Raw genomic sequence first — 25,349 nt, 5'->3', positions numbered from 1 at the left:
ATACTTACACGAAAGTCAGAGTATTACCAAGTAAGGAGTAACAAATGGAAAGAATTTCACTCTGCCGAACCAGATTGTTTGCTCATAAAGACAAAGAGCATCGTTGACGAGGGCAACAGAACATGGCGTAGCATGCCAACCGAAGCAGTCGACTCCACGTTCCATCGCTTGGCCTCGCGAGTGATGCTTGGATATTGATTGGGCTCTCGCCAGCCAGGAACCCGCATCATCCGCCGCAATGCAGTCTCCCGTTCATCTTTTCTACCAGACCTGTCGTTTGGCGAGCCCGAGAGTCGGCAAGAAGGTTCATGCGCATGGACAGCACGGCTACGGATCGTGCGGTGGGCAGGCTGAAGAGCCGCGTCCCATGGCGACAACAGCAAGCAGCACGAGCAGCACGCATGCAGCATGGTCTTGGAACTGAGCCTTGGCCACTTCCACGACTGGCCTTTGCTTCTCTTCACCGCCTCCCCGTCGTCACCACGTTCCGTCGGCTCAACGGTTTCATCGTCCTTCCCTCTATCGCCGACGCCTCACGCCGGCTCGATGTATCGCACGTCTAAGCAACCTCCATCGTCACCAAACACCTCCCCGCCGGGGAATGAATGCCCAACTGCCATGCAAGCTTTATCCGGCCGCACATGCTCAACAAACGCCTGCCCGGTCGCCGATTCTATAGCCTGGCATCCGTTTCCTCAAACTCGCGCAAGTCTCTGGCCGGTCTTGCCCCTTGGCTGGCCAGGAGACCGGCTTTGAACTGGCGAACATCCGTGATTTCTTGCGCCGAGTCGACGGCCGACGTGCCGACCATCGGCGGTTCGTCCACCTCGTTGCTTCGCGACGTCTGGCTCAACCCGAGGTCCTTTGCTTGCGCGACGGCCGACTCCCTCTTGCCGTCGGGAAGCCCCGCCTCCTTGAGGTGGCAGTCGAGCAGGTCGAGGCTCTGCCGCTTCTCCTGCGGGACGTCATGCAGTTCCAAAGCATTCAACATGCTCGTGATCTTGACGTCCAGCTCCCCGGCGCCGCGCGCATGCAGATGCACCGAGATGCGCGCTCTCGTGTGGGATGAGGGACTAAAGTACTTGCCAAAAAACTCCACCATCTCTGCCTTGGTGAGGGACTTGACGTTCGCGGCATCCATCTTTGCTGTGGCACGGGTTAGAAAAAAAAAACCTTGTCCCGGTCATGCGAGGCTCGGCATACCTTGCTCGAAGCTATAGTACTCGTTGGAGATGTGAGTCCAATGCCTCGACCATTCTTGGTCGAGATTCCTGAGCTTCTCCAGCCGCTTGACGATGAGGCTGCGCTTATGACCCTCGAAGTCGGCCTCGGTCATCTTGTCCAGCGTCTGGCTGTAACGAGCGAGGAAAGCCTCGATGCGCTTGTCCACGTACTCGGGCGTCCTCTCGCTCTGGATGAGGAAGCGAAAGCCGCTGACCGTGTAGAGGGTGCGGGTGCTCGAAAAGACAATGTACCCGAGCTGCTCCTTGGTCCGGAGCTGGTCAAAGGTGGGCTCGTGGATCATCTGGTCCAGCAGGAGCGTCTTCGCCCTCGCCGCCTGATCGCTTCTGTCGGCGACGAAAAAGTACGTCTCGACGCAGTGGTTGACCGTGGCCGGGTCCTTGAGCGTCTTCCTGTAGACAAAGTTGGACCCGGCCGGCAGCATGAGCGACCGGATGATGGGCCACTGCGATTCGGGAAGCTTCCGGGCCTTGAGGATCGACTCGACCATGTCCGTCACCTTCAGCGCCTCGCCCTTGTGGATGTTGCCGTGCGCGTAGACCTCAAGGTACAGCTGCGAGAGCATCTGCTTGTGGAACAGCCTCACAGCGTCGGCCGTGATGGTCGACAGCTCGGCGGCCATCTCCTCGACGACGTAGTCGCGCTCGGCGTTCAGCCAAGCCATGTACTCGCCCACCTGCTGATACGACGACTGGAGCTGCCAGTTGTCGTAGCCGCGGGTGAGGCGCTCCTTGATGATGTCGAAGCGCTCCTCCTTGACCTCGAGGTCGCGCAGCGTCAGCGTCACCCGCTCCAGCAGCACCGGCAGCTTCTCGTTGTACCCCGACAGGTCGAGGACGAGGCCGCGCGAGTCGAGGGAGACGGAGTACTGCAGGCCGGCCAGCTCGGCGTCGTACGAGTACTCCTCCAAGGCATCCCGCACGAGCTCGGTGAAGAGCCTGGCCTTGACGCTGCTCTCGGCCGTGGCGAAGATGATGGGGCTCTTCAGGCTGACCATGACGTTGGCCTTGGGGACCCAGAAGGTGTCGTCCTTCTTCCACCAGGTCCGGGCGGCCGAGTCGTTTCGAACGAGGCGCGGGGCCGGCGCCGGCTCCGAAACCTCCTTCTTCTCGACCTCGAGCTTGCTGGGGATGAAGTTGTTCCGGTGGGGCAGATGAAGCTCGGCGAGCCGCTCGCCGGCCGGCAAGGACGCGGCGAGATTCAGCTCCGCCATGAGCTCGGCGGGTATCGGCTCGTACCGGTACTCGGTCCCGTACCACTTCTCCTGCTTGTCCCAGTCGCCGGGAAAGTTCCGCGAGACGATGGACATGCGCATGTTGTCCGGCCGCAGCAAGGACAAGGCTTCCTCGATCTGCTCCGGGCGGAAGGCGCGAAGGCGACTCTGGCCGCTCAGCAGCCACTCGCGCGGCAGAGGCTTCTGCATCACCGAGCTCGTCCTGCTCGTGAAGCGGCTGGCCGGCGCCTTCTGCCTGAACTTGAAGTCGACGTCGGCCATGCCCTGCTGCTCGGCGAATATCCACTCCTGAGGGGGGGACTCCCTGAGCATCGCGACGTACTGGAAGAAGAGGTTGACGAGCTTCGTGTAGTTTTTGAGGCCCTGCAGTGCTTCGATAAGCTTCGCGTCACGCAAGGTGGGGGAGGGGGAGGGGGGGCGGTGGCGGGGGAGCGGACCTCCTCCGTCATTCGCATCTGCACTTCGAAAATGTCCGGGCTTCCCGGGCAGACCGTGTAGGCGCCGGCGGAAAGGCTGTTGGCCCAGCCTTTGGATTTGAGGCAGGCCATGATGCTGCCGGGGCCTTCGTGGCCGATGAGATGGCTGATGTACCGGCTGGGCTGCGACTCGAACAGCGTCTCCTCGTCGATGAAGGGAAAGATGAGGCTGAGATCCCTCGAGTCCATGACGGGCTTCGCGAAGCACTGCATGCCAAGGTCGGCCGGTCGGAAGGGCGTCTCGTCCGTCCACCTGTTGGGGGGCAGGTGCTTGTTGACGATGGGGGAGAAGAGCTCGACGACCCATTTCTGGAGCACGTCGAGGGGCTCGCGTCCGAGGACGACGAGCTTCATGCGGTTGGCCGAGTAATGCTTGGCGTGAAACTCGATGAACTTGTCGCGGACGTTGACGCCCTGCGACTCGGGCAGCGTCTTGAGCACCTCGAAGTTGCCGGTGGAGAAGTGGCAGTAGGGATGGTGGGGGTTCGACAGCGACTTCTCCAGCTGATGCAGCCGCCAGGTGTCGTTTTGAAGATTCTTCTTGTTCTCCGAGTCGACGGCCTGCAGCTCCCTCTCCAGCGTGCTCGAGAGGAAGAGCGGCTCGATGAAGAACTGGGCAAATCGGTCCAGCGCCTCGCGCAGGGGCGAGGGGTGGGCGTCCGAGGGGTCCTCGTCGTTGGCCGGCTTGGCGGCCACGTCAAAGTAGTAGTTGGTCGACGTGGCCGCCGTGTAGGCGTTGGAGCTGCCGGAGTTGGCGGACAGGTACTGGCCATACTCGTTCTCGACGGGGAACTTTTTGGTGCCCATGAACAGCAGCTGCATCGCATCGGCGGTTAACGACGGGGAAGCGGGCGGTCGAGGGGTCGGGGCGGATTCACATGCTCCACGGCGTGAGCCATGCCGGGCATCCCGTCCTCGTCGCTGAAGTTGCCCACGTTGACGTCGAGGGCGGCGCTGGCCTTGTCCGTGTCCGGGTCGTGGACCAGCAACGCCTCGAGCTCGTTCTCGAGGCGGATGACGCGGTAGTCACGATCATCCAGCGATGGCTTCTCCAGGCTCTCCGTCAAGAGGACGACGGGAGCATGACGACCCGGCATCGGCCCAGGAGCCTGAGAGGAGGGCATTGTGCAGAGATGGCGGTGACCGGAGGGAGGGAGGTGGTTTGCAGCGTCGCGGGGGGTGGTGGTGGGAAACGACCAGCCAGGCGAAGCAGCGAGCGGCGTTGGCAGGTGTGCATGGGTATAAATACTGGTACTTACGACCGACGGAGCGAGTACTTTGTGCTCACCACACACGTACTTGTACGGTTGGAGTACTTACATGTATGGGCGTGGGCATGGGGCACACAATGTGAGAGGTAGGCCAGGTACCTAGAGGGCAGGTAGTAGGCTGGTACGAAGACGGTGCACCACCTTGGTGCCGAGTATTAACTAATAATGCTCCGTGCAAGTACTTTGTTCGTATTAGTGCTACCTATCAAATCGGTGCTGGGGAGGGTGAGCTCCGCCATCTGCTTGCTGCACCTTGGCCGGCGAACCTGGTAGGTAGCTGGTGTGGAGTTGCCTGCAAGCCACTCGAAGGTTCGGTCTGTGCGAGCGATGGCCAGTGAAGAATCCAGAGGCTTGGGTGAGTCGTTCGTCACCACACACCTGGCAGCAAACAACGGGCAACTGATGTGCAGCAAAGTAGGTGCCAGGCGGGTTAAAGGAATGAGAATGGAAGCAAAGGCGATTTCAGGGGCCCCAAGGTACCAAGAACAAGCACTAGTATTGCTGCTAGTCGGCACAATGTACTTACTCCGTACTCCGAGCTCCCTCCCCGATTACGCACCCATACAACTATTACTAGGTACTCCGTACAGTACATGTAGGTCACCCAGTACCTTAGTACCTAGTACTATTATTATACTATTGCTACTTGTCCACTCTTACGGTACTCCGTACTCCGTACGGAGTACAACGCATGTACTTACGTACAGTACCGGTGTACTGGATGTACTGTACTTGCGGAGTACTGTACCAGAACATGTGAGTGCAAGACCACTACTGCGTATTAGTGCACTTGGTACCTAGTAGGTATTACTAAACACCCTAGACACCTATAGGCTGCCGATAGCTGCCCTCCAGCAGCCACGCGGAGGGAGGTGAACGAGATAGTGCCTGTGGCGGCTAGCACTTCACAAGATACAAGACACCATCACTACTACCAGGTACCAACTAATTACTACTAAGCCTTAGTACGTGCCTCGTACTTGAACCTAGCATGTACTTAATAGTCGACCAGCACCTATGCCTTTCCTTGCACATGTTCCACGTCCCGCGTCCTCTCTCCTCCTCGCCCGAAATTAAAACAAAGCATCCGGCTCCTATGTCGTGATTCTGTGCCGGCCTGAAAGCCCGCTTGCCCATTCGGGTCGCGTCAGATTTTGCGTACTAGGCCTTGATATTACCTGGTAGTACGGAGTATGCGTTTGGAAAATGGCACCCTGCCGTGTTCCTGCCACCACCCCTGATCCCAAGGTGCTGGCTCAAGCATGGTGCACCTGCGTAGTACTAGGTACTAAGCACTTAGTACTGATACGAAGTGGTGTACGGAGTACTCTGTATCTGTACTGTACTTATTTACAGTACTCTGTACTTACATTCTACGAGTACATAGTAGGTAATACTTTAGTACTGTAGAGACACTACCATCACAACTGTATTACGTGGTACTGCGCCGTATACTCGCTAGATCTGCAGCACATGCGTCTGAGTGTTTGGGGGGCAGGCGGTGGGAGATGGGTCCTACGAGCTGCACTCGGTAATCATGACGAGCTGCATGCATGCAGGGCGAATATCCAAAGCCATGGTGCACCTCCTGTACCTGCGTAACATGCCGCCCCGTGATTGGCAAAGCGTATGTTCATGTTGCATGGATCGACCCATCACCGTCCCGACCGAGGCTACACCGCAGCTGCCATTCCATCAAACGTCAAAACGCCCCATGACGAAGCAGGCAAACTACCGCTCGTACTACCTACTGTGCAATACACGCACTCGTCCATACCCGCACAGATACAACGTGCTCGAAGGTAGGTGGCCTTCCAATCGGCCGGCCGCTGCGCTAGGCGAAGACGAGAATGTGGTCTCCTCCGGAACTGGCAGGGCGACGAAGCTTCTACACGCGGCACAAGTGCATGGGCTTCCATAATCTCGACAGTTGGCATTGAGTGCGGAGCTCCTGAAACGGCTCAATCGAAGCCCTTGCCTGCCGGCGGGCAGTGCTCTGCCCCCTTCTGTTGACCTTGGACCTTGGCGGTTCCCTCCCACCGTGGCGGGCCCTGCTACCATGACGCAATGCAAAGCAAACTGTTTCATACCCGGGACTGCCATCGCCTTCGTGTTCTGCCTGGGACGAAGAAGCAACATTTGCCCCGTGTCCCCTGTTTGCATGACTGCCGCTGCGATCATGACTGGCGCCCGCATCGTTCAAGACAATTCGATGGTCAGAAAGCAAATCATCATCTAGCGGGGGGGGGAGGGGGTCCGTCCGAACCACAACCCGCACTCCAAAGGCAGCACGGTATTGGATCCCGACCGAACCATTGGCCGTTGGAGAACTGATTTCCTCGAGGCAGTGGATTCACGGTAGCAATGACTGCTAGCAAGAATGCACATGTGTGGCAATATTGATAGACAGCAAATCCTTGGCGGGATGCCATTGTTGGAACACCTCTCCCCTCGCGTCAGCCAAGTCAGCCGGGGAACGAGACGGTCCCACGCATCAATCGGCTTTCCTTTCGACTAGTTCAATGGGCCGACCTTGTCGGAACTCCGGCACGATGAAAGGAACCCCGGCGGATGAAAAGGCATGCCCGCAACCGGTTGCAAGGTAACCTGCCCAGGATCGACGCAGGGGGCGGAGGGTGCAAACTCTACGTTTGCAGTAGAGCATCACGACTTCAGAGTGGCGCAACGGATCATCAAGTGGGCGGGCCGTCCGTTCCCGCTTGGGACCGTAACGCTTCTCGTGCCAACGTGCTCAAATCCTTGCCACTCAGAAATTGCGACGAGGTCGTCCGTCCTGCCTTTGCGGGCAGTCTGATGCCTTGTGGCCAGTTTGCTGACAAGTGTAGCATTTCATCAATCTATCACCACCTGAACGCCCTTGGCCGAAGGCGCCGTCACCACCTGCAGAGATAGAGGTCAGCTGGTTCAGGCGGATATCCTTTTGGCGGCGCTTATGGCGGAGCTCGTTGGCGGTCGCACGCTCCGCAGGCTGTCTCGGCCGTGATTGTGAACGTGATCGGTCGCTGCGTAGCGACGAGTTGGAGTTGTCCATGGAGTGTCTGCTTCGTCGCTTTCGCTTGGGTTCGTCACTCTCTTCCGACGACTGATCGCTCGAGTCGTCGTCTCCGGTCGTCGGCGCCGTTTTCGATTCCTGTGAGCCGTTAGCCCGATGTGACAAACGAGTCCCCTGTGGGCATGCCTCTATCTCCGTCTTCTTATCAGGTTTTGTCGATGTGCGCCCCTTTGTCGGCGCATCGTTCACGTCTCCGGACTCGGTCGACGAATCAATGTCACCGTAGCCGACGTAGACGACGTTCAAGGACCCGTTTGTTTGGCTTCCCGGGTTGCTCTTGTCCCAGGAACCATCCAACACCCAGTGCGTGTCGTGGGCGGCGTGCCTTTGCAGCGCTGCTTGCCGTGCCGCTTCTTCTTCATCCAGGGCGGCTTGAATGAGTGCTCTGTCGATGTTGGCGCTGAATTTGCCTTCAGCAGGAGAGTGATGCAGCTTCCGCTTTTTGGACGAGTTCCCGTCCGAGTCCGGAGACGCCGTGGACGATGCTGATGCAGCTGCTCTCTGCATAAATTTCATCGTCAGAAGCCTCGACGAGACCCCTTTTGGAGTTTCGGGAGCCATGGCGGCCAAGTTCGAAAGGCAGGGCTCGCAAACGATGAAGCTGCGGCGCGGATAAGAGCCTCCTTTGGACAGCCGTTCGATCTCGCCGTCTTGCTACAACACTGATTGGTGCGAGACCTGGTCGATGATGTCGCGCTTGTTTCCAGCTTTGCAATCCCATATGTACAAGGAAATTCCTGCGAGAAGTTGTTCGTCCGAGTAATACTCCGTATCCATGCTTGATTTGGCGTCCTGCATGCGGTGCATTCCAGCCGGATATACCATAAATCCGGCGGTGGGCCCATGGTCTGGCGTCGGCCCTCCAAGCGCCAGGTTCCAACTTCGACCGACGAGCTGCTTCTACCGACATCAATTACGCAGCTCGACCAGCAACGATTCGCATCATGGCCACCTCCCAATCGCGGGCAATCGGAACGCTGGCGCGGAAATTGCGTCTCTCGCATCGCGCGTTCAGTGCATCGAGCCGATGCTTCGAAGCCGCGGCGCCCATCAGCGCCAAACCCGAGCTGGAGATTACACAAGCCCAGCCAAAGGAAGTTGGCCAGGCGCCGAACCGAGCAGACGTCTGGTCTCGGAACCAAAGGCCCAGGTCTCAGGCCATGACGGGCCCGCGCTTCGAGCAGACGACGTTTGATCTGCAGGTACTATATTGGATGTCGAACCGCGGGCATGCCGACGCTGACTGATGGTAGCCTCAACCTCTTTCCGCCATGGAGATGGTGCACAAGGTACCCGTCAGCTGGACGCACGACCGGATGGTCACCTGCGACGGTGGCGGCGGAGCTGGCGGCCACCCGAGGATCTTCATCAACACGGACAAACCCGAAATTGCCGTCTGCAACTACTGCGGCTCACCCTTTGTATGTCGAAATTTGTCGAGTGAGCCCATCTTCCAGACTGACTGACGGTCCTCTAGGCCAATGAACACCACAGAAAGCACCTCGAGTCCCTCCCGCAGACGTCCTATCCTTTGTAGCGACAAATTGATGGCGGGGATGGTTGGCAGGTGCCGATGAGTGAGCGGCGATGGAATGCCATTATTGCATTCATGAATTAGCCATGGCAAGAGATGTCTGAATAAGCATTGTACATATCCCATCAAGAGACCGCGGCGTCAGCCTGATGCTTGGTTGACATTCCCTCTGGTAGCTGCGTGTCGCCACGATGAAACCTGCAGGGCATCCCTGTTTGAAATTGCTCGAAATGACGGCATCCAAAGCACGCCTTTATTGGGCGTTTCCTCCGTAAGCGCAGTTGTATGGCTTGTTTCTAGAATATCTGGTTGTGTTGTTCATTCATTTATCAGTGTTGGGCGGCCGTTATCCACCCACCCCCAGCGACGCGTACCCCACCCATCTGTCTAGCGACTTCACCACGGAGTCTTGATGGATGTCAATCTTGCCTCTGCCATCCAACGACGTTTCTCGAGCCAAATCTCCGGGCTGAACTCTTGTCGTCCTTTTTTCAATCATCTCTTGGCGGCCGCCGCCTCTTCCGTATCTGCAGGTCAATCCGCTCCGTTTCCCGTACTATTCTACCCGAAGCAGCCATCATCAGCCCAACGTCGGCCTGCCAGGATCATGTCCTGGTTTCAAAAGCAGTTTTCCCTACCGGCCAAGTCGCGCGGCTCCTATCTCATCACCGATGAGATCATATCTGCCTTGCCTGAGATTCGAGACTACAAAGTCGGGCTTCTGAATCTCTTCGTGCAACATACGAGCTGTGCGTTGAGCTTGAACGAGAACTGTATGCGATGAGCCCTACCTATGAATGCGACATTGTGGAAGGGAACCTGACACCCAAGGCCAAATGCAGGGGATGCCGATGTCAGGACGGACATGTCGGACGCTCTGGACCGCATTGCACCAGAAGCAGGCCCCAAGGGCGAGGCTCTCTACCGCCACGAGTACGTGGCTGCAGGTTGACCTCGTCGAACAAAGCTGACTAGGCATTCCTGCGATAGTGCCGAGGGTCCTGATGACATGCCAGTAAGTCTTTGTGGAAGCTCGTGTGGAGTACGCTCGTTGACCGGCCATGTGCCAGGCTCACGTAAAGTCGGCCCTGATCGGCGCCAGCGTCACGATTCCCATCAAGGACGGGAAATTGGTAGGTGCACATCCACGCATGCATAATGCTTGGATGGCACACTAACCATCTCCCCCGCACTAGGCTACCGGGACCTGGCAGGGCATCTGGTATCTCGAGTTCCGCACCAGCAAGCACCAACGGCGAATCATGGCCACCATGCAGGGAGAGAAGAAGGGTGAACGGAAATGAGAGGCAAAAGTGACGGGTATATGATTTTCCGAGGCAAAAACGGACTGCCCGAGTATCCATCCGCCTCCGGTACATGTCCCTTATCCCCGGCGGTAATGCCAAACGCCGTTGCCGTGTAACCCAGCGCATCAAGGCGTCCTACTGCGTTGCGCTTTCCGTGTTCTCGTTCATTTCTGCATCTTCGCCGCACAGGACCTTGGTCTTGGGCACGTATCCATCTGGGCTGCCCTCCCCGGGCGTGACGGCCACGACGTTGCCGTTTTCGTCGACGAATTGAAAGTTGTATCGGCTCAAAATATGGGGGATGGCGGAGAGTTGCGGGCCGTAGCGGGCCGTGTTGTCGTAGAGTTCGAAGAGGGGCACGGCAAGAAGCTTCATGTTCTTGGGTACGCTCAAGACCTCTGTTCAGAAGGCGAAAACGCGGTCAGCGACGTCGAGGGGGGGGGGGGTTGAGTCAGAGCCGGTGCACCTACTGGTCCTTGGCAGATGGATAAAGTACAGTTTTTTGCACTCTTTTGGTCTCGTAACGTGCGCGGGGACAAAGGGGTACATGAAGGTCTCAAAGTTTGGCCGCCACCACTGGGCAAGGCACTCGCCGACCTCCCAGTCACCGGCCTCTTCGCCTTCTCCGATTCTGCCGACGGGAGCCAGTCTCTCGTCGAGGCGGGCCTTGAAGCCTTCGACCTCGTCGTCCTCGGGAAGCAGGTAGTCGCCAGGAAGCTTGAAGAATGCGTTGGCTATCTGGAGCATGAGAATGTGCGGGTGGTTGTGCTCGTGGCAGACGAGGATGCCCTCGCAGGTTCGACGCATGCCGTGCTCGGCATAGTGCTCCTCGAGGCGCTTCAGCCGGGCAATGACGGACGGGTCCTCCTCCGGCTGCGTTTCCTTGACGCCAAAGGTGTAGTTTGACAGCGGGTAGAGTGTGACGCTGGCGGGTTGCTTCGAGCTGAAAGGCAGGGGGATGGTTGGTGGATGGCCCGACTGCAAGACGGACGGAGGTATGGTTGACATGATGGACGCAGCAGGAGGGTCGAGATGATGTCGGGAAGAACTAGCTTGATGTCAAACTATTCGGAGATGGATTGCGCCCAGGGCGGTGCGGTGCGGAGGCGCAAGGAAAATGGCCCGAAAATGGCACGCGCGATAGAATTGGCTTGTGTTTGTGCGTTGTGTCGTGTTGACTTGGAAGGTGAAGCTCAGCGTCTCCCCGATGAGGCAGGCAGCTCGTGGGACGTTTAGCCGGTGATCGATGGTAGTGTGGATGACTGAAGGGGCAGGCGGTGTGGCATCGACGAAATCTAGCAGTTCAGTACTGTAAGTAAGCACTGTAAGTAAGTAAGTACTGCAAGTTATACGCCACTGGCGAAAGTTTACAAGTATAAGTAGATTCGACCACCCCCACCCCTCCCCCGTTTCCCCTTGTGTACTGTACATAATTACTGTACAGTAAGTAATACAGCGAAGTATCCCAAGTACTATAAGTACAAGTACGGAGTAAAGGAAGCAAGTATTTACTTGTACTCCGTAGGCGTACTGTAATTACTCAAGTATACTTATACTTACTTAGGAGTACTCCGTGCATTGATTAGCCTTTGGGATACCAGAGATTGTCCACACTTGGGGTAATTCGTACTGTATGCTATCTGTCGATGGTGAGCACTACCTGCATGAGGAAGCGACTTGATATGCGTGTTCAGTAATACTCCGTATTTTCATGGAAATTCTCCCAATCGCATCGAGGATTTTATCGGACCGATCAGCAGCACAATGCTACAGACCAGGGATTTCTTCGCAGGCAAGACGCATGCATGTATGTGCGAGAGAGTTTCGAGCAAGCCGGCCCATGGGGGACCAAATTCGTTACGAGGCCATACGCGGCAACAACGGCCACCAGCTGGCGATGCTCCGTACATGGTCAAGCGTAGGTGCGCCGCAGGAGAGTCCAAGCGATGTGCCGGGAGTCGAGCGACCTGGCGACAGATGCAGTGCCTTTGCAGGAGGGTGCCACAGGCCACTTTGTGCCATGAAGCGCCAATGGAAAGGAATGGCACGCAGTGCTCTGCAAGGCATCCCTGGTGGCCCGAGGTATTTCTTGAGATGTGAGGCCTGGTTAAAGGGTGGGGTTGGAGTGTACAGTACTGTACTTACACCTTACTGTTACTGTATTAAAAGTACGATACCTGTACTCGAATAGTACCGACTGTCACAGATGAGTAGCATTATCCGGTAACACCTGCCTGACTCATCCGTTGCCCCCAGTCGCGATAAGGATCGAAGGAGTCGTTCAAGGACAATTGCAGCCATCCCGCGACGAGGCGACGAGAGGGTGCAATCAAAAGACAACGAGCGCGCGGAATGCACAGTCCGTGCTTGGGGGTCGTATGTGCTACCCCTTGGCGGGTGGTCGCCAATGCCGGTTGGATGATATGTCTCTCATTCACGTCATCCCCGCACGTCCTCATGACCTCGTGGTACGACGGTAATACGTGAGCGCGCAAGTACGTCCTGGGCACATACGAGTATAAGAAGTGCACAAGCACAGCGAGTACTTGTTGGTGTGCAAGGTACTAGGTACTAGGTAATTACCAGGCAGGTAAGTAGGTGTGCCGTAAGTATACTTGAGTGCTAGGCAGGTGATGTACCTGTAATTACAGAGTAAGCACACAGCACGCAAGGAAGCCCGGAGTACCTTTCCGGGTAGTCCGTTCTTCCGAGTACTAAGTACTTATGAACCAGGTACCAGGCAGGGCGAGGCCAGGTCGAGCCATACAGTACGTTGTATATTGGTACCTACTAGGTAGTACTTACGGAGTAGATACTTTGGTGATGGCAACTGGGTACTTGTACCAATACTGAGAACTTGAACTAACTTGTAGTTCGTGTAGGTACATGTAATCGATTGGTGCTCTCTGTGCTCGTACGCCGGACTTACTTACGGAGTACTGGGCAATGATTCATTTGTACTAGTACCTAGCATAGGCCGCTACCTCAATGGATGCCCTCAATGGATGCTAAGAGTACGAGTAGGGTACGGGGAGAATAGCACAACTACTAGCTTGTAGGCCATTGTCCATGTCGAATCTTGTGTGCTGGTACGGGGACCAGTGACTGCCTGCATCTGTGCACACCCACCCACACCCATCCGACAAAACCTGGTCGATGGCGGGGATCGGCCAAGGGACCCGCACCGGTACGTGGTACCAACGTGCCAGCAACCGCGAAGCGAGTAAGTGCAAGTACTTTCACCTACCGCCGGCGTATGGAGTACAGTGTAACAAGTATGAAGTGTATTTAGTTGCATTGCATGGAAGTATTTTGCAGTGTTGCATGCACAGTACTGCACACCGGCTCGGTGCTAAAGTTGCCACTATAAAGCGAGAACGTACAGGTACATGTGCGCAAGTATGTGTACTCCGTCCTGACACCCAAATACTTGCAACGTACCTACGCAGTACTGTACGTACACATGCTGTACTGTACTTGTATGCGTGAGCCTGGTTGCAAGTACATGCCCAAGTCCAAGTGCGGAGTACCTGGAATGAGGTACAAATTACAGTACTTGCAAGTGCTCCGTACTAGTAAAGCGGTATAACGTACGGAGTAGGGAGTGCTGCTAATACAGGTACATAAGTAAAGGTATCTTAGTAGCAACTATACATAATAAGTGTACTTGCTTTCATTCCATGTGTACTCCGTAATTGCTACTTACTGTACTTACTTACTTGTGCTGCGTGTACGGAGTACTTACCTCGAGCAAAAAGTACTCCGGAATCCGGACTCCGTATTAATACTCCCACAATGCCATCAAACTCCATCGTGTCCCCTTGTTCGTCTCTCTGGCCCGGACGCCACCCCAACCTTTTATTTTAGCCTTTTTCTCGGAGGGTCCAACTTGTCAAACCGCGTGCTCCCCTCCCTCTCCCCCCAAGCCCAGCCTGCATAACCTGCGCCATGCGCATACCGAGGTCTCCTGGGCCCCCCCATTTCACACGTCCACGAGCTTGTTTGGCGCAATGGAGGCCAGGCTGCTCGACAGCCTGCATCAGCGCCTAGGGGAACTCGAGCACAAGATCGTCTCGCTCCGCGGTGACCTGGCCGTCGATTTCCAGCACTACTACGACGACCTCCTGCGCGGCGTGCCGTCCGCCGTGGCCTCCAACGTCCACCGCAACATCACCGCCTCCTTCGCTCGCTATCCGACGCTTCGTCCCGAGCTCGACCCCCAGCCGCAGGCGTGCGCCGAGATCGCGACGTCGCCCGCGCCTCAACCGTCGCCGCCCGAGTCGTCCGAGGCGGACCGGAGCCTCGACGAACGAGATCTCGACTTCCACGGTCTCTTCACCCCAAACTACCTGCCGCTGCTCGACAGCTCGTCGACCTTGGCCAACCCTCCACCTGCCGGCGCGTCCAGCTCCGCGGCCGGCATGGCGCCCTCGGCGCTGCATCCCACGACAACGGCGGCGCAAGACATGGCCGTCGACGGGCCGATAGGGCCGGGCGGGGGTCGGCCTGACGCGCCGGATCAGACGCTGCCGCTCGCGCAGGCGCCCGCCGGGTCAGCGTGGCAAGGCGGTGCCTCGCGCGGAAGAGACGACGCAGGCTCGTCCTTCTCCTCGGACAAGAGCGACTCCAAGCCTCCGCGAAGTGCGCTGCGGCGGTCGTCCAGCACGGCGAAGCCCCCCCAGAGCCCGCGACGGGTCCGGTTCGAGTTCATGGGCGCCGAGGTGCTGCCGACAGCCTCGCCTCTTCCGCCCAAATTCATATCTCCTCGCCTGCCGTCACCCGGTGCCGACGACGACGGCGGAGCCTTCACGTCGAACCTTGGTGCTGAGATCGGCGAGGACGAGGAGCGGTCAGCCCCCCCTCGCAAGGTCTCCTCCTCCGACGCCCTGAGGGCACTGTCGCGAGCGCCGCTGGAGGAAGGGTCCGTCTGGACCGTCGTGAACGCGGATTCGGACGACGCTGCTCCGAGCCGGTCGGGCGGCGGCACGCCCACGATGCCAAGCCCGGCACCTCACCGTGCCGGTACGCCTCCGTTTGCCCATGGCGATCCGAGTGCGACGTTGAGCCGACCCGAGGAGAGTCGAGGCGCGCCCCGTACCAAATCATCCGATGACGAAGACGTCGACGGGAGCCTCGACGACGATTCTTCCGACGACGGCTTCCTGGCCATGAGAACGGCGCGACCGTCCAAACTGCCGATTCAGTCGCCGACACCGCAGACGAAACCGGCCCCCGCGGGTGTGCTGGACGAGACTTCTGATTTCAGCATGCCTCAAGACGATGACGACGACGACGACCAGGACGAGCACGGTCTATTTTTCTTCGAGACCGGAGGTCGGAGTGCACCTTCCAGACCGAGACGGGGACCCTCCCCGCGAAGAGTGGACGAGCTGGACGACTCCGACATGGATGAGAAGAAAGCCGGTGGCGCGGGGGCGAATACGTCAGACATCAAGCTGAGTGTGTACGCATCGTCGCCGGCCGTCTCCATCCGCCCTTTGCCGGCGTCACAGTCCTTGGCCACGCCCGCCGTCAAGTTCCAGCCGGGCTCTCTCGGCTCGTACAGGGGACGACCGTTGATGATGCCCATCGTGCGCGACCCCGAGCTCTTGAAGACGGCCAATTCGGTCGATCAGCAGGAGGTGAGCGTCGACGCCGTCGACGCCACATCCGTCTTGGAGGATGGTTCGCCCCCGCGCTTTCCCAGTACGCCCATGAGCTTCAAGGAGCGATTTATGATGGAGGAGATGATGGAGAGACGGACATCAACGAGAGAGAGCAAAACGGACGCGCCGGTAACAGGCGGTCCCTAGCGCGCCTACGGGCGCCATCGAGGACCAGTCTTCGTTCCGCTTTCCGCTAAAAATCAACGGCCGTACATAGCCGGAGCAGGGAGTCCAGGGCAAGGAGGCATACCAAGGCGTTGAAGCAATCATAATGATGGAAATTACATAGGTACATGCGAAAGGTGCATCTCTGACATCCTTTGGTTAGGACTTTGTTTCGGAGGAAGGGCGCAATGCGAGAGCTGTCAGCGTGAGGGAGTAAATCAACTTCCTGCTCCATCACGGTGTACTTAAGTAAGCAGTATATTCATCTGCACGTGTATGCAAGTACGTACGAGTATGCAAGTAGGTGCGCGTATGCGAGTACGCACGAGTATGCAAGTACGTAAGTGGCATCACTGTAATACTTATTCTGCAGTACTCCGTTCTCCGTAGTATCAATACTTACCTGCACGACATGCTGTAAATGCGCCATTGAAGGTAGTGCCACAATGGTGTTCCTACCCCCGGGGGTACCAGCCAAGATCGAAAGCTCTCCCTCGGCAAAGCCTTGTCACGAAACTCGTCCTCTCGCTTCCTGCATGCTTGAAGTGTACTTTTACGTACCCTAGAGTATACACCTTCAAGTACATGTACTTACCGCTATGCATGCTGTTGTGTCTGCAATGTGCGTACAGCAACACTATTAATTACTGGTAGCCCCATTTGGGACATACCACTCTATCGGGGTTATTTGTGGGGGCTCTGGCGCTAGGGAGCCTTGTGCACTCTGGTGGGCCATGCCAACCCCGTCCCTGCTGGTGGAATGGCCGTTAGAATATGCCATCAACCTTTCAAAACAATCACCTCATCGCGGCAAAACAGCCTCGCATCCTGCATCATGGGTGGTCTCAATCTAGAAGTCTTCAAGGTGAGGCTATCCCTCCTACCATGTCCATCTCGGGCGATGCTGACATCGTCTGCGCCCAGTTCGGCGTGTACGTCATGTTCCCGATTGGCATCATGTACTACTTCGGCACCAACCTCGACAATCGCTTCTCCGTGCACAACTTTTGGCCGAGGCCGGAAGAGTGCAACAAGGTACCTCGGGATAGAGACGAAGTCAAGGCAGAATACGACCGCATCGTTGCGAGACAAAAGTTGCACCAGATGCGCCTACGCGAGGAGGAGCGGCAGCGACCCCAGATGCAGGAATCGCCAGCCAACAAGACCGAGTCCTAACCATGTCACCTTGTACGACAAGAAGAAACGGCGGCGAGATTGTACGATTTGAGATGAGATACCCGGCCATCGAGCTCGACAAAAGCATCACCACGTCACTTGGCAGAGCCAAACTTTCACGGTGCAGGACGGAACGTTGCTCGTTGTACGTTTCATACTAAGCTACACATCTATTTGTCTTTCAACCTTGTCCCATTCGTCGTTCGTAATCTTTCCCTGCCGAACATTGGCGAATATCGCCTTGACTTCAGTATGCTCCCGGAGCCCGGAGAGGAGATCATCGAGCGTTTGAGCCAAGCTGCTAGTGTCCACGGCGACTTTCGTGTCCTCGTTGGCCGCCCAGATGATGTCCGATTCTCCTACTTCCAGCCCAAACTTGCTGCATAGCGCCTCCGTCATGGCCATGAGCGAGGCCGGTTGGGTCCATAGCAGGAACGCACCGTCCGGCAGCTGCTCGACATCCTCGGCTCCTTCGTGCTCGATCGCCTCCTCCAGCACGCCCGACAGCGTTGGACCACCTTCCGAGGGCTTGAAGATGGTGCGGCCGCGTCTGGAAAAGTAAAACGACGTCGACCCGGTGACTCCCCCAGCCTTCTTTACGACCAGCCGGAGATCGTGCAGAGTGCGTGTCTTGTTGTCCGTCTCGGCGTCGGCAATCAAGGCAATGTTGGGAGGGATCAGAGCCTCGAATGTTAGGACCTCGAGCTTGGCTCCCGTCGTCGATCGACCCTGACCTCGAGCGATGGCGGCCTCCACCAGGGCCTTGGGAACACTAGCTGATGGACGAGTCAGAATGACGGCTCCAAAAAAGAAATCCTGCGTGACAGGTTTGATTGCGTACCTTTCGTCGCCGCCGCGATGGCATTGGCCAGTTGCGGATTAAACCTGACATCTTCGCCATGCACTGCGCCAGATTAGCATGGGACAGGCACCTCATGGTCGTGGTGGCAGGCAGTCGTAACTCCGTGAGTGCATGGCAATGAGTTTGGTAAACGCCGTCCGCTCAGACATCTTCTTCTTGTCCGTCACAGCCTTGATGTGTTTCGTCTTGGACCACTTGTTGTGGCCGGCAAGCGACACTGACGTTGAGGTGAATGCTCGCCTGCATTGGTGGCAGAGGGTCGTCGGTGTTAATGATGACGCTGCGGCTCGCGAGTTCATTCGTTGCAAGACAAAGCCTGCCCATGGTAGAGAAGCCATCAGGGCGAGTTGGGGGAAAAAAGGACAGGTCAACGAGCTTGTCGAAGCTCGAGGCTCGGGCTTCCCACGCCTACAGTGGCAAGCGGGTGATGTGCATGTATTGAGATGCAGCATCTACAGTACATTACATGGTGGTATGCGTTGGTATGGGTACTGTTCCGTGCTGGAAGCATCTTCGGCAAAGCCGTCGCTGATTGGCTGCCAGGGTGTGTCGTGGCCCAGCTTGTTTTAGCAGACCACCCACCCAAGCCTTGCCAAGCGCCTCATACTTAGTGCCATCCATACCTTACTATTTGTACATGTACTGTACTGTAAGTATGTAGTATGATGAGTAACAACTCCTCGTAGGTAATTATTGCCAACTTTACGGAAGCTCCATGAAGGCAGCCTTCTCCAAAACACCGGAGACAGCATTCGAGCAACCACCTCCACCAACCTCCTCCAATCACCCAACCTTCGCTCTCCATCTTCTGCCTGCAGCATTGATGGCTGCGTAAACGACACGCCATGCCACCAAGCCAAGAGTTCGAGACCCCTGCTCGGCTGAGCGGCTCGCAGGCTCCCGTGGAAGCCAATGCCTCCGACAATCCCATCAACACACCTGAGCTCGACGTGCCCAAGCTGCAGGCGTTACCGACCGAACAGCAAGAACTCGTTCTGCTCAAGTTCGTTTCCGGCTTAACCAAGCATGTCCTGGCCCTCGCTGCCGACGACTGCTCGGCCCAGCAGTTCTACCTGAAGCGGGAGATCTTCCAAATCATCAACCTCTCCTCGCCGCAACCGTCACGCGTCATTCGCAATGGCCTGGGCAAGTGCCTGGCACACATCTTTCAGCATGGCGACAGGAAGCTGCTGTTCGAGGCCATCAACGAGCTGGTCACCCTCATTTCGGGAAGCAAATCAAAGTCGGACGGCGAGACGCGGGCGAGACACGCCGCCGTGAGCTGCCTCGGAGACGTGTTTGCCGCCGCCGGAGACAGCGCCATCGGTCTGCATCAAATTTCGTGCGCGGCACTGCTCAAGATGCTCAAGTCATCCTCTAGCAACGCCGGCTTGCGCGCCGCCACCTTCACCGCCTTGGCCAAGGTCGTCGACATGGTGGGGAAATCGATGGACGAAATCATATCGCGCGACCTCTGGAAGCAAGGGCGAAACTATGCCGCGACCGACAAGGGCGCCCTCGTTTCCGCCGCCGCCTGCCGATGCCTCAAGTCTCTGACAAAGCACACATCCTACTTCCGCAACTCCTCCGACCTCGACAAGCTCGAGACGGCCGTCTTCAAGGCAATCGACTCAGCCTCGGGCCACGTCCGACATGCCGCCGCCGACTGTTTTGCCGAAGCTCTCGTGCAAGGCTATCTTGCCTTTGGCGTTCTCGACCCGGCCGCCGTTGCGGGATCGAAGAGCAAGCGGCCCAAGATGAAGTCGAAGCGCTCGCAGCTGCAAGCGGGACTCCCGGACGATGATGACGAGATCCCCGTGTCGCGCTCGGCGAGCCCGGCACCTGGGGCCAAGCGCACCCAAGACCTAACACTGTCGCTTCCTGACATCTTGAAGATTCTCGCCAGCCAATTCGTCAAGGGAGCCGCGTCCAACAGGGCGCGCGCCGGCATCGCCGTTTGCTATTCGAAGCTGTTCCGCCGCCTGGGCGAGAATGTGATCCAGGCCAACTATCTGAACATTGTCGAGAGTCTTTCCGTCGATTTGCTTGCCCATTCGACCGTGAGCAACAATCGTTACCGCCTGCTGATATCGAGACGCATGATCGACACCATCCTGCAGGACGTCGTCGGACGCAAGGTTCTTGGGGAATCGGGCCAGGTCAAAGCTGCCCAGCAGCTGATAAACAGCATTCTGAAAAACTACCCTCAGACGCTCGCGGATCGGCCGGAACCCTTGAAGCAGACCTTGATCGTCACGCTGAACGCTGTGGCATCCCTCATCAAGTCCCTTGGCTCGGCTGCGAATAGCTTTTCCGAACCCTGCCGCGACGCGCTGCTGCAGATCCTTCAGCATCCGAGCTACTCTGTCCAGGTGCATGCGTCGTACTGCATGAAGATTTTTGTTTTCTCTTGCCCTCAGCAGCTCCTGCCCTGCCTCTCCGTCTGCATGAACTCCCTGACGCGGGAGCTCTCCTTGCTCAATGGTGGCCGCAGCTCTCCCAGGCGTTGCCTCGGGTTTGCCCATGGCTTGGCGGCCACGCTCAGTGCCAGCCCCTTGCGACCTTTGCACGGCTCTCTCGACGTCAACAGCCGCGTTCTAACCATGGCCACCGATCTGCTCAAGCTGAGCAGCCAGTCCGAACTCCGCGTTTCATCCACCCAAGTTCAAGTTGCTTGGATACTTATCGGAGGCCTGATGTCTCTTGGCCCGAACTTTGTCAAGATCCACCTCTCTCAGCTGCTTCTGCTGTGGAAGAATGCGCTGCCCAAGCCGCTGGCAAGGGACAACACGTCGGCGAGGAGCCTGCTCGAGGCCTCTTTCCTCACCCACGTCCGAGAGTGTGCGCTGGGCTCCATCATGGCCTTCCTGCAGTTCAACAACAGGTTGCTGACGGTTGACGTTTCGAAACGTGTCGCCACGATGCTGCAGAACACGGCGGCTTTTTTGAAAACTCTTCCGGCAAAGAGGACGACGGAAGACATCTCTCAGAAATTGACGCCAGCACTTCAACTGCAGGATCTAGATCGGATGGTGCAGCGTCGTGTGCTGCAGTGCTACATCAAGCTCGTCAATCTGAGCCCCGCGGGTGGAAGTGAAGCCCTCCTTCAATCCAACCTATTGACCATCGCCATTTCCATGTTTGCGGACCCCGAAAGCTTCACGCCAAGCTCCCTGAGTGCTTCGATTGCTCATGCGGCTGCCAATTTTGAATCGATCTGGGATGTGGGGGACAACAGTGGGTTCGGCATCACCGGGCTCGTCTCCGGCTTCACCGTCAAGAAGTTGCCCGGGCAGTACGACACTTCGATGGACAGCGAGAGGGAGGTCTCCAGTCCCGAGGAGGTCATCGACAATCTCTTAAAGTCCCCTGTATGTGGCAGTCTGGAGTACGACGCCTCGGTGCTCTATGTTGAAAGCGTGGAAGAATCCTCATTGAATCCTGATCCGCCGGCCACTGAAGTCGTCAACAATGCCATCCAACTCTTCGCATTTGCCTTTCCCCTCGCCCCGGCAAAGGTTCAGGAGAGCGTGCTGGAACAGATACGGACTTTTGCATCGGCGGGCTCTCTCCAAAGAGACGATGGCCGCAAGGCCGCCATCAACGTCAACGTCGCGGCCGCAATACTAGCCAGCATGAGAGTTGCCGTCAAGGAGACCAACTCGTCGCCGGGAAGCATTTCCAACCTTGCAGTGGAAAGGCTCCTGCAGGATATTGTTCGAGATTTTGTCCTGGACCCTGACCAGTACGTCAGGAATCTCGGCTACGCTGCGGAAGCAAGGCTTTGCAACATTTACGGAAATGCCTTCACAAACCACGAAATCAAGTTCCTCGTCGATACCATTGTCGGGAATCGCGAGCCGAGCGCTAGAGCAGGCTGTGCAATGGCACTTGGCGCCATCCAGACCAAGGTTGGCGGCATGGCCGCTGGCTATCACTTGAAGACGATTACTGGCATCCTCATGTCGTTGTGCAATGACCCCCATCCGGTTGTGCATTACTGGGCGCTCGAAGCCTTGTCCTTGGCGTCCGATGCGGCTGGGCTCAGCTTCGCTGGCTACGTCCCGAGCACCCTTGGGATGCTCGCTCAGCTGTACGTGTCCGAGACGCATCATCCGGAGATACAGTCGGCCATAACCATGAACCTCGAAATCGAGCTTTCTACCGTATCGGCCATCGCAAAATGTGTTGATTCCCTCATCAACGTGCTTGGGCCCGATCTCCAGGATTCCAACAAGTCTCGGCAGCTCATATTCACGCTCGTCGAGCAGTTCCAGAGGGAAAACGATTCTCGAGTCGAGCTGGTCGCTTTGGGATGCCTCGAGCACCTGTCCCTCTACGCACCTGGTCAAATGCATTTCGGGGACTACGTGAAGCTCTTACAAAAGTACCTCGACTCTGAAACCACAACGCTGCGGGACGTGGCCGTGGATGGTCTGTACAACATCATGAAGAGGGAGCCCCGAGATGTGCTCAGGGAGGCGGAGCCAGGGTTTGAGGAGCGCCTCTGGCTTGTCCTTGACACCATGCCATCCCATGACGGCATTCGAAACCTTATCCGGAATTGGCTGCTTCAAACTTGCCTCAACGAGACAAGTCAATGGTTGCAGAGGTTTCAAGGGGTGCTCAAGTTGACAAGGTCGAAGTCGCAAGAAGACGAAAGCATGCATAAAGCCACCGGCGATGCTCACGACTTGCAGGACGAAGAAGTGGCCGGATTTGCCGCCATTGGTGGTGCTTCAAAGGAAAAAGACAACTCTACGGTATCCGAGGCGGAGCCCCTGCGATGGCAGGTTACAACATTTGCCTTGAGTTGCATCGGTGACATATTCACTCTCGTCAGCAAGGACTTTGCGGCGAATGGAGACTCGCAGGCCCAAGCTGCCTTGCAAAACAAGGTCGCGGATGTTGTCCGCATGGCCTTTTCCGCCTCGACCTCGACGGTGTTGGAACTTCGCATCTGGGGCTTGAAGATTATCGGCGCCGTTCTCAAGGCCTTCGGCAAGACTCCTGATCCAGACTTTGATGAAGCAATGCTTTTGGAACAGTACCAAGCGCAAATAAGCTCCGCCTTGACTCCAGCCTTTGCGGCAGACTCATCCCCTGAACTGGCCTCCGAAGCTGTCAGCGTCTGCGCCAGCTTCATATCCATAGGAATCGTCACCGATGTTGACCGAATGGGCCGGATCCTCAAGACGCTTGTCAACGCCCTGGAGAATTTTTCCAGGGATAATGAGAACGCGGGCATCGGGGACTTGACGGGTCTGAGCTCGAACGCCCAAGTCATGGTCAAGATATCGGTCTTCTCCGCCTGGGCGGAGCTTCAGGTTGCCAGCACAGAGCAGAAGTATCTTCTAGAAGTGCTCAAGCCGCATATTGGAACGCTGACCCCTTTATGGCTCGAGGCGCTGCGAGAGTTTGCCAGGCTCCGCTTCGAGCCGGACATCTCCATGACCTTGGGGCCTCCCTCCCTTTCTGGTAGTCTCGATACCATCTACGCCGCTCTAAATCGCGAGACCCTGCTTCGTTTTTACCAAGACTCATGGCTCAAATTGGTGGACGCCATCGCCAGTCTCATCGAACAAGACAGCGAGTTCGTCTTCGACGCGCTGGACGGGAAAGAGTCCCATGAAGCCGCCCCCAATGGACACTCCAAGAGTTCGGCCATCAACTATCGCGACGAACCCGTCGCCTTCTTCTTCGTTCTTTTTGGCCTTGCCTTTGAAGCGCTTGCCACGAAACCGAGCCAAAGTGAGTCTCTGGCGACCGAGGAGCAGACGTTGGATATTCTCGAGGCCTTGAAGAGAATATTGCATCCCAGTGTGTCCGGCCATGCCATCTACCGACCCGATGTCTTCTCCGAGACGATGGACCTACTCGATCGACTTGTTCTCACGGACGGGATTAACGTCCAAGCGGTGATAGTTAGCATCGCCAGGGCGCTCTGCGTAAGCCATCCTTCCGCTCGAAGACAAGCGTCAGACGAGGGGGACCTCTCCGAGGATATCGACCAATTGTTTGAACTTACGAGAATCATCGTCCTCGTGCTCTCCGGGCTGTTGCCGAACCTGTCGGAAGGCAATCAGCCGGTGCGGCACCAGATGAACGAAGAGGCCTTCGCACTTGTTTGCACATCTCTGAACGCCCTCGTCGATGCTGCCGAGGTCTTCCCGTCCGTCATCAGGACTGATCTGCACGCTTGCGTCATTCACATATTTGCCACCATACTCGCAAGCCCCGGCCTTCAAGAGCTGGTCGTTCCACAATCTTTGGCAATTCTCAAGCGTTTTGTCGGAGGAATGTCAAAATCAAGCGACGATAAAAACTCCAGTCAAGTACAGCTGCAAGGCTGCCTGCGTCGCTTTCTGTCCATATACCTGCATGGCCAGAAGCGCGAGGAGCCAAGTTCTCTGGCCTGCGTCAGGAACTGCCTTCTAGCCATGACGATTCTCTTTACGAGCGGGAAAAATACGCTACCTGCCACGGAGCCTCTCGTGGCCCGTTATCTCGATGAGGTCTTGGACTGCCTCACGGATCGAATGGTAACAAGACCCTTCCATTATGAACTCAGAAAATGTTGACTGACATGTGTTTCCTTCTACAAGACGGCCAAGATTGCGGCCAACTGCATCCGCTCGCTGCTGTTGCAACCGAAGCCAACACCCGCTGACCTGTCGATGGCACGCTACATGTTGCCTCGTCTCGTCACTTTCGTGGTCGACGTAGAGCCCGAGGACCCCGAGCAAGCTCGGTCACTGCTGGCTCATACGCTCTGCCTTTATGTCGGTACGCTGCAGGCGGACCGGAGATTGCCGGCGCTGGCACTGGTCATTCCTATGCTCATGGCTCGGGCGACCAGCGAAGGGGAGGAGGTGTACAAGCAGACGAGCGACAGCTTACTTGGGCTGGCCGCGGCGGATCAAGGGGGTTTCAAAGCAATTGTTGGCGGCATGAGCAGCAACCAGAGGGCGCTACTTGAAGAAATTATCCGATCAGGACAAATGGCGGCGGGAAACTCACGCAAGGTCTCTGCCGACAATTCTGGGCAACCGAGCATCACTTTGAAGATGGACTTTGGGGGCTGACGGAGGAGAAGCTACAAGGGGCTCGGCAAGCGTCGGACTGCCCTCATGAAAGTCGGTTGATTGAGCGCCGTGTCAGTATCGCCAATATTCTCAACAGCGGTGTTTGGTTGTCCGAACCAATAGCCGGATCAAATTATGCAGGATGGTTCGGGGCAAGAACGAGGCCTCATGTGCCATATTCTGGTCCGATCATGCCAAACGGAAGATGAAATTATGGTTTTACGGTTCTCCGAGTGTATGATAGTTCGACTTTGGCCA

General features: G+C 57.0%; 9 protein-coding genes across 9 annotated transcripts; 5 read left to right on the top strand and 4 right to left on the bottom strand.

Moving 5' to 3' along the window:
- Positions 1-673: 673 nt before the first annotated feature.
- On the bottom strand, positions 674-4,076 carry DCS_05328 (a-pheromone processing metallopeptidase Ste23; the record flags this gene model as incomplete). The annotated part of the gene is made up of 4 exons (XM_040802634.1): positions 674-1,146; positions 1,204-2,839; positions 2,914-3,768; positions 3,831-4,076. The coding sequence occupies 4 exons, from the start codon at positions 4,074-4,076 to the stop codon at positions 674-676; spliced, it is 3,210 nt and encodes a 1,069-aa protein (XP_040657667.1).
- A 2,914-nt stretch (positions 4,077-6,990) lies between these two features.
- On the bottom strand, positions 6,991-7,857 carry DCS_05327 (uncharacterized protein; the record flags this gene model as incomplete). Its single annotated transcript, XM_040802633.1, has 1 exon — positions 6,991-7,857. The coding sequence occupies one exon, from the start codon at positions 7,855-7,857 to the stop codon at positions 6,991-6,993; it is 867 nt and encodes a 288-aa protein (XP_040657666.1).
- Positions 7,858-8,240: 383 nt separating this feature from the next.
- Positions 8,241-8,833, top strand: DCS_05326 (Lactobacillus shifted protein; the record flags this gene model as incomplete). The annotated part of the gene is made up of 3 exons (XM_040802632.1): positions 8,241-8,498; positions 8,550-8,717; positions 8,774-8,833. 3 exons carry the CDS (start codon positions 8,241-8,243, stop codon positions 8,831-8,833), a joined length of 486 nt encoding a protein of 161 aa, XP_040657665.1.
- A 409-nt stretch (positions 8,834-9,242) lies between these two features.
- On the top strand, positions 9,243-10,134 carry DCS_05325 (UPF0047 domain protein; the record flags this gene model as incomplete). Its single annotated transcript, XM_040802631.1, has 5 exons — positions 9,243-9,603; positions 9,673-9,763; positions 9,821-9,845; positions 9,901-9,963; positions 10,027-10,134. 5 exons carry the CDS (start codon positions 9,243-9,245, stop codon positions 10,132-10,134), a joined length of 648 nt encoding a protein of 215 aa, XP_040657664.1.
- A 138-nt stretch (positions 10,135-10,272) lies between these two features.
- On the bottom strand, positions 10,273-11,145 carry DCS_05324 (cleavage and polyadenylation specific factor 5; the record flags this gene model as incomplete). The annotated part of the gene is made up of 2 exons (XM_040802630.1): positions 10,273-10,535; positions 10,608-11,145. 2 exons carry the CDS (start codon positions 11,143-11,145, stop codon positions 10,273-10,275), a joined length of 801 nt encoding a protein of 266 aa, XP_040657663.1.
- Positions 11,146-14,147: 3,002 nt separating this feature from the next.
- On the top strand, positions 14,148-15,950 carry DCS_05323 (uncharacterized protein; the record flags this gene model as incomplete). The annotated part of the gene is made up of 1 exon (XM_040802629.1): positions 14,148-15,950. The coding sequence occupies one exon, from the start codon at positions 14,148-14,150 to the stop codon at positions 15,948-15,950; it is 1,803 nt and encodes a 600-aa protein (XP_040657662.1).
- Positions 15,951-16,803: 853 nt separating this feature from the next.
- On the top strand, positions 16,804-17,144 carry DCS_05322 (protein PET100 precursor; the record flags this gene model as incomplete). The annotated part of the gene is made up of 2 exons (XM_040802628.1): positions 16,804-16,833; positions 16,893-17,144. 2 exons carry the CDS (start codon positions 16,804-16,806, stop codon positions 17,142-17,144), a joined length of 282 nt encoding a protein of 93 aa, XP_040657661.1.
- A 162-nt stretch (positions 17,145-17,306) lies between these two features.
- DCS_05321 (UPF0082 protein C8D2.12c) lies at positions 17,307-18,344 on the bottom strand (the record flags this gene model as incomplete). Its single annotated transcript, XM_040802627.1, has 3 exons — positions 17,307-17,920; positions 17,986-18,048; positions 18,107-18,344. The coding sequence occupies 3 exons, from the start codon at positions 18,342-18,344 to the stop codon at positions 17,307-17,309; spliced, it is 915 nt and encodes a 304-aa protein (XP_040657660.1).
- A 507-nt stretch (positions 18,345-18,851) lies between these two features.
- On the top strand, positions 18,852-25,091 carry DCS_05320 (HEAT repeat protein; the record flags this gene model as incomplete). The annotated part of the gene is made up of 2 exons (XM_040802626.1): positions 18,852-24,548; positions 24,612-25,091. 2 exons carry the CDS (start codon positions 18,852-18,854, stop codon positions 25,089-25,091), a joined length of 6,177 nt encoding a protein of 2,058 aa, XP_040657659.1.
- Between the last annotated feature and the right edge of the window lie 258 nt (positions 25,092-25,349).

The sequence above is a fragment of the Drechmeria coniospora genome, chromosome 02 (genome assembly GCF_001625195.1).
Source record: "Drechmeria coniospora strain ARSEF 6962 chromosome 02, whole genome shotgun sequence".
In the NCBI taxonomy this organism is placed as follows: Eukaryota; Fungi; Ascomycota; class Sordariomycetes; order Hypocreales; family Ophiocordycipitaceae; genus Drechmeria; species Drechmeria coniospora.
This window is presented reverse-complemented; position numbering and strand designations above follow the sequence as displayed.